The sequence below is a fragment of the Ictidomys tridecemlineatus genome, chromosome 3, assembly GCF_052094955.1.
Source record: "Ictidomys tridecemlineatus isolate mIctTri1 chromosome 3, mIctTri1.hap1, whole genome shotgun sequence".
NCBI classification, from domain to species: Eukaryota; Metazoa; Chordata; class Mammalia; order Rodentia; family Sciuridae; genus Ictidomys; species Ictidomys tridecemlineatus.
The window spans coordinates 204919451-204934412 of NC_135479.1; the positions used below are offsets into that span (position 1 = coordinate 204919451).

The 14962-nt window shown below is 48.0% G+C and overlaps 1 protein-coding gene across 2 annotated transcripts in view; it reads left to right on the forward strand.

Moving 5' to 3' along the window:
• The first annotated feature begins 3994 nt into the window (after positions 1-3994).
• Hunk (hormonally up-regulated Neu-associated kinase) overlaps positions 3995-14962 on the forward strand; it is a 99708-nt gene continuing 88740 nt past the window's right edge. The window contains exon 1 of one of the 2 annotated variants that reach the window (XM_078044529.1): positions 3995-5085. In XM_078044529.1, the coding sequence (XP_077900655.1) occupies positions 4825-5085 (261 nt within the window). In that variant the 5' untranslated portion in view covers positions 3995-4824. The remainder of the gene's footprint in view (positions 5086-14962) is intronic. The other variant, XM_005323539.4, reaches the window with a different exon arrangement.

Below are 14962 nucleotides of genomic sequence, written 5' to 3' on the forward strand. Positions count from 1 at the left end.
GACAGCTGATGTGCATTCTTCTAGTGCCTAATGATGAATGGCAATGGCAGAATGAGCAGGATGTGAGACACAGAGTGGTGACCAGGAAACCCGGGATAGTCTCCCAACTTCTGATGGAGAGACCAGGAACCTGTGTGAAGTGAAGAACTTCAGAAGGTTTTCAAGAACTGTGTTGCTGGCAGAGTATATGGACTCAATATTTGTATCCCCATACTCCAAATTCATATGTTTAAGCCTTAATCTGCAATGTGATGGTTTTTGTAGGAGAGATTTTTGGGAGGTAACTAGGATTAGTTGAGGTCATAAGAATGGTACCCTCATGACTCAGGAAGGCATCGGTATCTTAAGGCTGCCTAGTCTAGTTATTCTGTTATGGAAGCCTGAGCTGATGGAGACACAGATCCAGGCTCAACAACACACGGGCAGCAAGGCCCAAGGCTCTGAGTAGGGAAGCGCCTGGTAGCTCTCAGGAGGAGCAGGAGGGTGGATGATTTACTCTCAGGATGTGGAAAACTGGAGGGAGGCAGGGGTCCCAGCAGGATAATGCAATTGGGGTATCTTTTCTGCAGGGGTCAACTGAACAGTTAAGGGGGCAGGGAGATAATGTGATCTGTTTCCCAATTTTAAGGGATGGTTTTGGCTTGTTGTGGAGGAAGCAAGGGACATTGATTAGGAGGTGAGAGGATGGTGACTTGAATAGTGTGATACAGGTGGGAGTCTGAGACGTAGGATTTGCTGATGGATGAGGGAGCAAAGAATGACTGCTAGATTTTTGGTGAACTTGGGTGAAGCCCTAGGACAGGAGCAGGAAGGTGTGTGTGTGTGTGTGTGTGTGTGTGTGTGTGTGTGTGTGTGTTCCTAGGTGAAATCAGATAATGAAGAAGCTTAGCCACAGGACTCTGGATTCAGGGAAGAAATCCATCCTGGAGGTCATGTTTGCAATTTATTAGTAAACAGGGACTTCTGGGACATTCTTCAGTGACTTCTGTGTTGTGACGATGACAGAGTATATGGATGGAAGAAGTGAACTAAACACTTTAGATGCATGATCTCACTCAATCCCCACAATCCCCTGATATTTCAGCAGATTAATGAAACTGAGGCACAGAGAGATGCGTTGTCATGATTCATTTTTGAGAAGTGCTTCATTGCAGGGTACTGGTGACAGCCTGTTCCCCAACATGACAGGCTGCCTACATATACTTTATGAATGAGGAATCCTATCTTCCTCAGCCTCAGCGCTGTGCACATTCCACTGCTGGGTCTCGAGACAGACAGAGACACGAGACCCAGCAGTGCAATGTGGTGGACACGAGTTCTGGGGACATGGGTTCGAGTCCAGAGTCTGTTCTATGAGATGGATGCTTTATTTAGGACAATGAACGTACAGAGTGCTCAGGATGTCATCCGGGTGCTTTTTTCTCATGCCTGCTGTCTTTGGTTTCTGTCTGTTCCTTAGCCAGTTACCAGGCAGCTTCTGCCAGCCTAACCCCTTCTAGCCAACTCTCATTTCCTGGCCGTGCCAGCGTGATTACTTCTAATTGTCTCTGACTGCTTCCAGCTGGGTCTTCTAGCTGTCCTTCTGTGGGAGCACACAGACAGCCCCTCAGCCATATGGAAGGAGATGGGGAAGGAGAAGAGGAAGACGGAAGCAGCTGGTCCAAGTCAACCGAGTCCGCTCTGCGAGGCTCTGCGGCCCTCTCTGATTGGTCATGTTTTTTAAAGGGTTAACTCATCCAGGTTGGAGAATGGCCCTTCTTTGACAAACGATTATATTTGTTGGTCCCCAAAGACAACCAACAACGTAACTAAAGATGCTCTTAGAGTTATTAGTAATGTCTCCCCCAGGATAGATGGGGTCTTGCTATCAGGAGCAAGAAAACTTCACTTGAGAGTTAGTGAATGATTATTTTCATTCATTCAACAAATATTTATTGAACAATGACCATGTCTCAGGCACTGTGCTTTAGGCACTGTAGGGCAAATAAAAATAAAATCACACACAGCCTCCTGCTCTTAATTAAAAGTGAAGAAAAACATTCATAATAGGTGAAATGCATGCTATGGAGTAAGAGAAGAAAAGGGTGATTAGTTTCTTGCAGCTCATTGGTTAGAGAGGAGGGACAGGGAATATCTGTGCCAGGTGAGAACGGGTCAGAGACAGCAGACTGGTGGTGAGTATAGCATGGGTAAAGGCGTGGAAGTAGAGAAATCCAAACCTGCATGAAGATAGCTGGTATGTAATGCCCAGAGAGATCCCAAAGGTGGAGAAGGCCAGAATTGAGTTTGGGCTAGTTCTAGTCAATCAGATATTTCCTGCATCTCTAATATTAGGGCAATGCTGTACTAATTCCCTAGTCACTCCTTATTAAACCTGCCCATTTCAGCGATCAGGACCTGTAGTTCAAAATGCAGTTGCCAAGCCTAGGCAGGGTAGGATTTGGACTTCTCTTTGGCATCCATCCCAGTTGATGGAATTAGCAGTGAACTTGAATCAAACCGAAGCAGCAGGCTTGAAAAATATTTAATAGGCCTGGATTTTCTCTCCTTTTCATCCCTTTCCTGACCTCCACCTCGAAAGGATAATTGAAACATTTTAGGAAAGAAGATCTCTATTTCATTGTGTCTTCCACAATTTGCATGGAGTTTTGTTTTGTTTTTGCCATAAAGACACTTTGATGAACAATCTCTGAAATTTGCCTTTAAACTGTAATAAATAAATCTCTAATTTTTCATAAAGAGTTTATGTCATAAAATTAAATTCTTTCAAAATTAATACAACGTTGGAGAGACTCCAAAACCTTTTCTGATGGAAGATTTAGAATGATTTTGATCCTAAAGTAACCCCCATATTCCTCATTCATTAAACATTTGTTGAACATCTACTCTGCAGGCTCTGGCTGGTCACCATCTCTCTCCCACGTTGCTTGTCCTCTTAGAATCTGATTACTAAATTAGAAACGCGAAAGCCAGCAGAAATTGTAGATGTAGACCAGGGATTTAAAAAAAAAAAGTCCCTTAAGCACAGCAAGAGAATTAAAATTAAAGTGTATCTTTAATATAGGAAAAAGGGAACAACCGAGCGAACCAACAGAAACCACAAAATGCTCCATCATAATAACAAGGTTGGTGATATGTGGCACGAGTGGTTCAAAGTACCATATTCGAAATCATATCTATTTAAAATAGAAAATTGGTGTTTCTCTGGGTTAGTTTTCAGATGGTCTGGGAGCCCCCAAGCCTGGATTAACGACAGCTGTATGCCCCTCCCCCAGTTTCCCAGCACTGAGGTGGGTTGATGTCATACTTGTTTACTGAGGAGTAAACAATGAAAGGAACTTTGTTAGGACCAAATCCGAGGTTAAGTTTGCATTAAACGCGGGCACCTCAACAGGTAGCATTTTACAAATGCCTCCCTCCTACCTACTCTGCAGCTTCTCCCTTAGAGAATTCCTCATTTTTCGGTTCAGGAAGATGTTGGAGATCCCGAAGAGGGTCTGTGTTGTCAGAGCAGCTGCAATTGTTTATGCGAGATGAACATAGCCCCAGCGCTCATAGAACAAAAGCTCCGAGGTGCGGCGCGCGCACGTCCAGCTCAACCTGCACTCAAAGGCGGCATTTCGACCCGAGGCAAAGAAGGTGTAAACGTACACGCAGAGGCAGCAGACGCCCTGATTCCTACGTTGCAGCCGCTACTATTACGCTGGCGGCTGCTCCTCCTCCAATACAGCAATCGGGTCTGCGTGTGAACAGGGGCACTCGTCCTGCCACCTCCCCCATCCTTTCTTGGACCCATCCATCTAGCCATCCATCCAGGGTCCAGCGGGTCCTATCGTGCGCCAGGCTCTGAGCTGAGCACTCAACCCAATCCACAGTTCACAGGGTTCGGGAGCTTCTCCCTCCCTCCCTTCCCCACGCCCCGGGTGGGTGCAGCTGGTGGGGGGTATTTCACTGCCCAAAGGTCCAGAAAACCCAAACCCAGAATCTGGGTAAGCCGCAGAGACGAAGACTGCCCGACTTGGGCGGTCCGGGAGCGCGCGTCTCCGAGGCCGCGCAGGGTCCCCCAGTCTGGCGCTCAGGTGGCTCCGCCGCCCACTTCGGCGCTCCCCTCCCCTTTCCAGCTAGGGGCGAGTTTGGCTGTTGCGCGCGGGGAAGGAGGGGCTACGAGGGATTTGAAAGTGCACAGGCTGCGGAGTGGAGCTCGCATCTGTTCCCGCCGCCCGCGACCGGATTAAATTTCTGCAAATTCAAACTGAATGGGGCTTTCTTCTACTGCCTTCCAGAGGGCGCTTGCAGCCCGCCGCGAGTTCCTCTCGGGCGGGAGCGCCTGCCCAGCGCAGGGCTAGGAGCAAACCAGCCGGACCCGAGCCTGTGAGGGCCAGACGGCTGCTGCGAGGGCGGAGGCGGAGGCGGCGCCCGGACTCCGGGACCCAGCCACCGAGACCCAGCCACCGACCGCACCTCTTCCCTGGCGTGCAGATCCCTGCGAGCCCGAGAAGGGGGACTGTCATCAACCCCCTGGACGGTATCGGGGGCGGCATCGCGGGTCCTGAAAGGAGCCCGGGCGACCCTCGGAGGAAGAACTTCTTGGGGGCGGGTCCTGGAACGCCCCGTCGCCTGGGCGGCCGCTATTGTCTGCGCGCTGCTCTCGGTGGCGCGGGGGGCGTGAGCGCGGCGGCCCCAGGAGCTGGGCACCGAGACCCGGGCCGGGCGGGGCCGTGGTTGGGGTGGCGGCGGGAGGAGCTGGGCAGCTTGGGAGCCGGAGAAGGAGGAGCTGCACGCGCGGGAGCCTAGTCCTAGCAGCGCGGGCTGCGGGCAGGCGGGATGCCGGCGGCGGCGGGAGATGGGCTCCTGGGCGAGCCGGCGGCGCCGGGTAGTGGCGGCGGCGCGGAGGAGGCGGCCAGGCCGGCGGCGGCCTGTGAGGGAAGTTTCCTGCCGGCCTGGGTGAGCGGCGTGCCCCGCGAGCGGCTCCGCGACTTCCAGCACCACAAACGCGTGGGCAACTACCTCATCGGCAGCAGGAAGCTGGGCGAGGGCTCCTTCGCCAAGGTGCGCGAGGGGCTGCACGTGCTGACCGGAGAGAAGGTGAGCTTCCTGGGCGCCGGCCTCTGGCCCGCGGGTTACGGGCTCCGGGAGGGAGCGGACGGCCGGACCCTGCAGAGAGCATGGCACCGGGAGTACCAAAGCATCGTCCCGGGCCAGGCGCCCCCCACTCCACCTGGCTTTTCTCCCTGGCCAAAAGAGGGGTCGAGCTAAACGCGCACTCAGCCCTCTCCGTAGGGGGTCATCTGGCACCTACTGATGGGTGGTCTGGGATCATTTTCCTGGGGCGGGTGGGGGGTGGCGACCGACTCACCGCGAAGTGGTCCCACGTATCCTTTTTGCTTTTCGAAAGGCGCCACCTGGCGGACACCAGAGCAGGGGGGTCAGGGCGCAGGAGTTTGGGGACTCTGCGCTTTCTGTGGGTAGGGGAGACAGATCCTTGGAGAGGCAAGAATAAGAGATAGAGGACGACTCTCACGGGCGAGGCGGGCGAGGCGGAAGGGCCGATTAGCCGGCCTTAGGGGTGGCTTAGGGTTTGATCCCTTCCTAGGCTCTGGGGAGGAGCTGGGGAAAGGCTGAAACCCTACAGATATTCCTCTTCACCTCTGGGCTGGGGCAGCTAGGGGATTTTTGTGCACAGATTTCAGATACCCTCCCTACACTCCACCAGTCTGTTCCTCAACCTGCACTTCTCTCCATTTGCCCCTCCCACATCTGCATCCCATGAGCACCAGCCAATGCTCACCCCTACCCCTTTCTCCCCCCCACCCCACCCCTGGATCCCTCCCATCCCTGGGTGGCAGCTTTAGTGCAGACCCTGCTTCTTGCAGGTATAGATCCACACAGACTTTAGAGGTTGGGAGTTGTGTTCTTATCTTTCTAGAAAAGGGGCAAGTAAAAGAGGCCCTCCTAAAGACACGGAGGGACACCTCTCTAGCCAAGTCAGAGTGGGATGGCCAGGTGTAACTTGAGGAGAAACCCTAGAGACCACTTAGTTTTGAGGCTGGGTCAACCCCGGCTGTGAGGCGTCCCAGGCAGGGAGTTGTCCCAGACTTGGAGCTATTCCAGGTTGCCCAGCTTATGTCATCTAAGACTCAAGATTCCCCCCAGGCTGGGACTTGCTCACACTAAAGGGGAGCAGCCCCTCTTGGAGGGAGGAGGGAAGCTCAGGGCTTCCTAACTGGGCAAGTAGCCAGAGAGCCAAACCCTTCTGGCCTCAGAAGTGGATCCTCCATCCAGACTGCTGTGAACCTGGTGGCCCTTCCTGCCCTGCCTGCCTTCCTGCCCCAGCTGCTCCTCACCTTTAGTTTCCCACCCTACTCCCCACCTTGTTCTGGAGCCCCTTGCATTTGAGTGCACACCCCCATCATCCTTGTGAATTGTCCTTTATTTCTGTAGCCATTTCGATTGGGGGACTCCTTTATTTTGGGTGAGTGGGGTAAGAATGAGGAGTTTTAAAAGGTGCTTCTGGACTTCTATGAAATGTGAGGGTCCAGTATGAACTCACTACAGTAATCTTCAAAGAAAAAAATAAAAAAGCAAAAACAAAAAAAAAATCACAGCCCTCCGAATTTCTACTCCAAAGGGAGCAGGGAACACCTTACTTCTTGGTTAGAATGGGCTATCCTCCTTACCTGTGGTGGGTCTGTTCAGGGCACATGGGTGTCGCGCTAATTGGCGAGCTCACTTCTGTCCCTGTGTAAATGGGTGGTAGCATTTTATCTCATTTGGAATGTATAGGATTCTGTCTGGTCCTGCATGTTTCCTCTCTAAACATAGCAAAAAAAAAAAAAAAAAAAAAAAAAAAAAGAGGTGAGTCCCATGCAAACCAGGTAGTGGCAAACATTATGAGTTCACTTTGGGAGTACACTCATCTCCCTGCCCTGCCCACAGCTTCTCTGGCTACTCTCCACTTTCCCTTGTTGGGCTGTGCTTCTACTCCTCACCGGTACATTTTTGCTTCATAACATAAAGCTCTTGGCCTTGCTGAACTGCCTGGGGATGTATTCAGAGCTCAACAGCTACTCGATACTCTGCTACTCGGAGTGATTGGGTTCTGGAGCCCTTTACTGGGCCCCCTTGGAATGCAGGGAATTGTGGCCCAAATGAGTTACAAATGAGGAGCTGGGTGACACCCCCAGTGTTCCGCTCCTCCCCCTCCCATTTTATCTTTCTTAATTGATGATTCTCACTTCATCTTTGCAATGAGAGGAGGTATTGATTGGATGTGAAATTATTTCCCTGGACCAATTGATGTGATGTGATCTAGTTAAGGACAGTGGTTCCTAGTGGGGAGGCAGAGGCCAGGGAGGGATGTTTATGTTGAAAAACTTGGTTTTCCAGCTCTGTTTCTCTCCAGCGTGAGAACCAGTGCTTCCATGGCTGTAAGTAAGCATTAGGAGAAATCTGGATTTTAGTACACTCTGTTGCTGGCTTTAAAGAAACAATGGTGTCATTCATAGCATTTATCTCCCAAATTCAGCACCTTTAATGCTTAACTAATAGATGTGGAGTTTAGCAGATTGTAGAGATTAAAATGTGTGGTGGTTTTGTGTGTGTATGTGTGTGTATGGGCATGGAGCTCTTGCATGCATGACTCTGCTTGGGAAGGATCACAGAGTTAATGAGTCTCCATTCCCACTCTTGTTTTGGGTATTGCCTTAATAAGTTTGGACCAAAACATAGGTGAAAGCAACCTCAGGCTGTTTGCAACCACCAGTCCTTTTTAGAAGGAGCAGGCTTCAGCTGGGAAGCTGTACTGAAGTGAGCAGATCAATCAGTGGCAGACCTTGATATGAAGGGAACCTGGAAGGCAACCCCCTTCCCCTATTTTTTCCTCCTTTCTTGGGGTGCATACTTTTTAGATAAAGTACTTTTCTTCTTTTCTGGGGGGGAGGGGTACCAGGGATTGAACTCAGGGGCACTCAACCATTGAGGCACATCCCCAGCCCTATTTTGTATTTTATTTAGAGACAGGGTCTCACTGAGTTGCTTGGTGCCTCGCTTTTGCTGAGGCTGGCTTTGAACTCGCGATCCTCCTGCCCCAGCCTCTGAGCCGCAGGGATTACAGGCATGCGCCATGGTGCCTGGCTTCTACTTCTTTTTTAAAGGAAACAGGCTATATGGAAAGGGAAATGAAATCATGAACATGATTTAGAAATAGATGTATCCTGCTCACCCACCCGGAATGGAAGGATTCAGGGCAGGTTATCTTGGAAAATCAGTTCATGCAACAGGATAGGGAAAGAGAAGATGAGGGGTGCCCTGGGTTTCTCCTGTTTCGTAGCTATGATCTCAAACTGTGTACTTTGTGTTGGGTGATTTCTGCCATAATCTGGAGTACTGGTGGTCGAAGGCATCTGGGGAGGTGGTGATGGTGGTGATGTTTGTGTGCGTTTTCAGTGTGAAACACATTTCCAAAACGCTGTGAGTGAAATTCTCTGTGTTTTGCCTGGAATTACTGTGAGTCTCGATGACAAAGGAACCACTTTTTCCTGACTTTCTTTCAGGCTTTGATCCTATCTTATGCAGAGGCCTCTGTTGCTACTGGTGCTTGCAGGACAGTCTTTTACCTGCTCTGTCCTCTGAAGTCGTTTGTTTGGAAGTAATTTGAATCTAGATGGCCCTTTTACTGCTTGAAAAGAAAGGATGGCTTTAGGCTGAGACCTGATTTTGCCCCCTCTGGTTTTGAGTTAATGTAACCTCTGTAAATCTGGCTTTAAAAATGAATATTCGCTTGATCCTATGAAATTGTTAATTGGTACATTCTCATTCAGGGCTGAATTGAGTTGATGTTTAGACCAGGAAAATGATCATAGAATTAGATTCTGAAAAGTATCTCAATGACTTTGAGACAGAGAACCAAGTTGCAGAGCAGGAGCACGGAGTAAGGACTTTGGAAAACCCGGAGCACGTGTGCTTCCCGCCCCTGGTATTGGTAACTGACATCTAATGCACAGTCTCTGGCCCATAATAGATTATTATCACATTTGATAAAATTGATAAAATATAGTTAGACAAGCATTATTGAGCAAAGTGTAAATGTGTATCGAGAGTAGAGCTGATTTGAAAGGCAGGCAAAACTCATTATAAGGGCAACCAGAGTCACCCATTACCTTCTTTTGAGATTAAGAGGCAAAATTGGGTACATAATTACTAGTTAGGATGTTTAAATATCTTGTTCTAACCTTTGGTTAAAGAAAGAAAAAAAGCCTGTTTATCACTTCATTATCTATTTGGGGCTAAAAATAAGGATTGCGCACTTAGTAAGTTGTCAATAATCACGCAATAGAGCATGACAGTGACAGATACCTGGAGTGAAGGAGTTACTAAAAATACAATTTACTATGTTTTGCAGAGCAGGAAATATGACTAATTTTAGAGTTGGCCTTTTGGCAGATCTGTTTTTAGCAAGTATTTCTGAAACAAACAGGTGTTAAATCCTGTATTTCTTTTTAAGTGCTAGAAATTTAAGGGGTAATAGCTCTGGGAACAAGAAATGCTTAGAGAACTGGAAATTCCTATTAATCCCCAGCAGGGACTTCTTGGCAAGAAGGAGGCGTTTGCAAAAGCACCTGCTCAGTGTGTCCTGGGTGACAAGGCAGTGCCTATAATTTCCCAGATTGCATGCTGCAGTTGCGGGCACATTCTTTTGAACTTTCTGCCTGCCTCATCTTTTTGAAGTACTTGGGAATGGTGGAAATTGGCACCTAGAGCTGGGTTCCTAGTGTTCATTGATACAGGTCCCGGGGACTTCAAAGGGTGGCTTCGAGTCAGCGTAACAGTGCAGAACGGTGCCCACGAAGAGGAGTACAACCCTACATTTTCTCTGCAGGAGTTGGTTCCTGTACATAACAATCAGACTCGGGTCTGCAAGAATAGAGAGTTGTGCATGCTGCCCATTGTCCCTGAGCAGCGTGGCAATCATCCATCCCAGAGCTTACCTTCCCAGGAGGGGTTGGGAGTGGCCAGACATGCCCACCCAAAGAGATGGGCAGGCTGAGTGTTCTCTGTAGGAAGGCAGTTTGGACTTGAAGTATCCTTTCCCTGGGAATATACACCCTGTCTCGGTTATTCATGGAAACCTGGAGACTTGCTCTCTCGGCTAATTGCAACCCAGTAGACAAGACTTATTTTAGCTAAGTGCGGCAGACACTTCATTTGCTCAGCGAGGGCGCTGGCCACTTTCAAGTGCTGACCTGCACTGAATTTCGCGCTCTCTGATGCGGGTGCCACTGACTAGTAAGGTTCTAGCAGGAAGGAGGGAGTAACTTATGGCCTGAATGCTACCTGTGCAGTTTGATGCCTTGGCAAACCTGAGAGAGCTTTCACCTCTCCTTTATCATCCAGTGGTATTGAGTTTTATGGCTTAATGAGAATGTGCCTTGCAGTTTCTCATTAGATGCTGGCAGCAACCTTGGGCAGGTGAGAACCAATTTGCTGGTGTTTTAACTTGCATTGCCTAAGGAGAGGGATGCTATTTTGGTTAGCCTTGTGTCACTGTGACCAAAAGACTTGACAAGAACAATTAGAAGAAGAAAAGTTTGTTTGGCTCATGGTTTCAGAGATCTCAGTCCAAAGATGGCCGACTGTTGCTTGGGGCTCGAGGTGAGGCAGAACATCATGGTGGGTGGGTGTAGAGGAGGAAAGCAGCTCAGGACATGGCAATCAAGAAGCAGCAAGAGCTTGCTCACCAGGGTCATAATATATACCCCCAAAGGCATGCCCCTAGTGACCTACCTCCTCCAGCCACATCTTACCTGTCTACAGTTACCACCTAGCTAACTTAATGCACTGGGTAGGTTAAAATTCTCATAACCCAATCATTTCACCTCTAAACTTTCTTACATTATCACATACCTGGGCTTTTGGGGGACACCTCATATCTAAACTGTAACAGATGCTCTGAGTAGATTTACTCTCTGACTTTCTTTGTTAGTTTGCCAGGATGACTATAACAAATGATCACCAACAGTGTGGTTTAAACAGCAGAAATTTATACTCACAGTTCTGGAGGCCAGAAGTCCACAATGAATGCCTTGAAACTGCTCTAGGGGAGAATCCTTCCTTGCCTCTTGTGGCTTTTCTGGTGTTTGCTAGCAGTCCTTGGAATCCCTAGTTAGTAGCTTTCAATGCTGCAATCCATGTTATCTCCTATGGTTTTCCCTCTGGGTATTCTGTTTCCAAATTTCCTTATCCATCTCCTTATAAGGACACCAGCCATAGGATTTAGGGTCTACCCTCAACTAGTATCATCTCATCTTAACTTGATTAAATGTACAAAGATCCTATCTGCATATAAGATAGCATTCACAGGTACTGGAAGATATCTCTTGGGGCTAGGGGAGCACAGTTCAACCCAGGACCCCTTAGATCATTAGTATAGTGTTGCAGGTGACTTCCTGGCAAACTGACCTTGGGAAGGAATTGAATGTGCTTTCAGGGAGTACACAGCAGGGCCAATGCCATTGAGGGAGAGGGTGTGGGGGAGGGGGTGGAAGGGACAGAGCAGCAGTGTGCAGAAGGAGAAGCCAGACTCTCATGCAGTCTGGAGCAAAGCTCTGCCTAAGCCGTGGTCAGCCCTAGAGCCCAGCTGGCCCTGGTCCCAGTTGGACCTTTATTACAATTCAGGGATCAGGCCCTGAGAAGGCAGCATAACCTTGGACAGGATCCATGTTAAGGGCAGTTCCTGGGAAGGTCTCACAGCTAGGAGTAGGAAGCTGGGGGAGTCATCCACCGCCTGCTGAGAGGGACTGGGCCAGGCTCTTCATCTCCAGCACAGCGGGGCAGTCTCCTCACTTCCTGCTCCAGTCAGGTGGCTGATGGGCAGGCTCCGCGTTCCAACCGCTCTGATCTAAACTTGGCCTCTCCTTTCTCTTCAGTTTCAGTGTTTGGTCCTTGTAGGTTGAAGTCTCCCTTTGCTCTGTGTATTTTTCTTGGCAGAACTTGGTGGCAACGGAGCCTGGCTGACCTGTCACCTGTGTGCCTGATTCAGAGATGGTATCGCCTTCCGTGGGAGAGACCCTTCTCCCCTCATCATGAGTTGGGCCAGAGTCGTTGAGGGGGTGGTGGGAAATGGGTTTTGACAACTAGAGTACCAGTTCAGACCTTCTGATGGACACCGAGACGGCTCAGGGCAGAACCACCTTTGACGTCCTCTTATCGCCTTACTGTGCCCACTCTGCCCTAGCACGCAGTTCTAATTCCTGGGTTCCTTTTGTTTTGCGATCATTTTTTTTTTTGTTTTTATGATGCATTTGGTGATGTTTTGGGATAGGTCATACAGATTCATAGTCTGGAATTCAAAGTCTTTGCAGGAGCTCACTGTGAGAAATAGCTGCCTCTTATATATGAGCCTCTGTTCCCAGGTCCTGTGTCCCCAGAGGTGACCCCAGGTTCTAGTTTCTCATGCATCTTCTGGAGGTGCCCCATATACACACATGCCCATGTGCATATCTGTAAACGTGTGGGTGTGCACAGTGTCTTTACACTGTACATGCTCTTCAGTACCACATTTTTGTTTTAAACTTAGCACTTAGCAATAAGTTTAAAACAAAAATGTGGTACTGAAGAGCATGTACAGTGTAAAGACACTGTGCACAGTGTACATGCTCTGTAGTAGTTCTTTAGAACTACTACAGAATTGCCTCATTCTTTTTAAACGCTACATAATATTCAGTATATGGAGATAATATACTGACTTAACCATTCCATGTTAATGGATATTTAGATTTTAAACATTTTGGGAATTGTTATTTCCATATTATGCTGTGATATGTATGTATGTGTATATATATATATATATATATATATATATATATATATCCATTTGTTATTTCGTAAATGTTTTCAGTATATCTGAGGGGTGTTTTCTGTATATCTTAGTATTAGGCCAAATCATATGTCTGTTTTAACTGTTGATAAATAGTGCCAAATTGTCTCCCATAAAGGATGTCCCAATTTATACTCACAACAACTTGTTTTAGGGTGTCTGCTTTTTTGTGCATTTTTGCAAGCAAAAAGGATATTTTTATACTTTTTGATCTTTTCCAATGTGGTAGATTAAACATGGTATCTTGTTTATAGTTCCTCTTATTTACAAGGGAATTGAGTATATTTTCCACAGGTCCTTGGCAGTTTACATTTCATTTCTGTTCACTTTTCATGTTTAGTCCTCATTTTTTCTCTTGGGTGTTTGATCTTAGTGATTTGTCAGGCCTCTTTGTATATTAAGGAAATTAGTTCTCTTTGAGTGATATGGTTTGCAGGCTGCTTCATCTTTCCCTGTTCCTCATTTATTCTTTGTCTTTGTGTCTTGGTGGTTCTTGGTATCTGCAGAGGTTACTTCCTTGGATTATACTAACTAGAGGACCACTGATGGGTTGGGTGTCCACGAACCTCTAAAGATTGTATATGTAATCATATTTCTGGGGAGAGGGTTTATGAGGAGTTACTTGCTTCCAAAATGTTAAGAGCTACTGCTTCATTGTCAGCTGTACTGACTGCAGAGAGGTTTCTGGGTTACTGGGACAATGGTCTGAGTCTCCTTGATTTGTTAGCATCAGTGTCATTGGGCTAAAGTTGCAGATCATACTCAGGTTAGGTGGGTTGGTGGCACAAGCAGGACCCTAAACTAAGCATGCCTGATTATTGCCCCAGCCCTGCCATGATTGGCTTTCAGGGGACAGGCATGATCAAGAGTGGACATTAGCATATTTGACCCTAGCTGGGGTAAGCCAAAGAGGCATCTATGTCTCATCACCTCTTCATAAAACAGGCAATACAGTTTATGGTGGATTGTTGCTTTGGTTGTTTGGAGATGTGATGTCTTTAGAGATGGGGCCTTTGGCGGGTTATTAGATCTGCTTCCTATCTGTAATTAGGAATTAATTTTGTCCACTGTGTGTGGACAAAACAAGAAACCATTTAAATGAACCAGGAAGCAGACTCACCAGACACCAAATCTTCCAAAGCCTTGATCTTGGACTTCACAGCATCCAGAACCGTGAGAGAGAAATTTCTGCTATTGCCAAACCATTCATTCTATGGTATTTTGTTATAACATCTCAAAGGGACAAAGACAAAGAAAAAGGGGGAATGTAGAGGGAAGCGACTTTTTAAGGAGCAAGAACCACCATGGAACTTGGACACCGAATGCACTAAGTCAGCCGTGTGCACACGTGTTAAAATATGCCTTGGCACTCTGAGTTCTTCCTACCAAGAGTCCCCTGGGAGCAGCAGTGGTGGGGAAATCACTGGGTCTGCTGGTCGGAATCAGCATCAGCGTGGCCTCACTCTGACAGCTGTCCCTGAAATGCCCGTGTCCTCTGTCACCTCTACTCTCCTCAGAGCGTTTCTCACTGCTGCTTGGGCTGCAGTAACTAACTGCCTCAGACAGGGTGTCTGCAACAGCAGAGGCTGTGGGTTCCCTGGGGGTTAGAAGTCCAAGGTCAAGGTTGTGGGGGGGAGGGCTGGTCCTCTGAAAGCCTTGAAGGAGGATGGTTCCAACCTCTTCCAATTCTCAATGGCGACTTCTGCCTGTGTCTTCTCACATTTTCTTCCCTGGAGGCCTGTCTGTCTCTGTCATAACAAGTGTCCCCTTGTATGAGGACACTAGTCCTACTACATCAGGGCCCACCCTAATGACCTCACTTCAACTTGGTAACTTCTGTAAAGACTCTGTTTCCAAATAAAGTCATTCTGAGGTATGGAGGGCTAGGATTCCTATTTATGAATTGAGGGGGCACAATTTGACTCTTACCTTCACTTGACCCTGTGTATATTTTATGGTTTGGATATGAGTTGTCCCCCAAAAAACTCCTGTATGAATGCAGGAATATCCAGAGGAGAAATAGTTGGATCATGAGAGTTGTGACCTAATCAGTTCATCCTAGTTTGAATGGACTGACTGGGTGGTGAT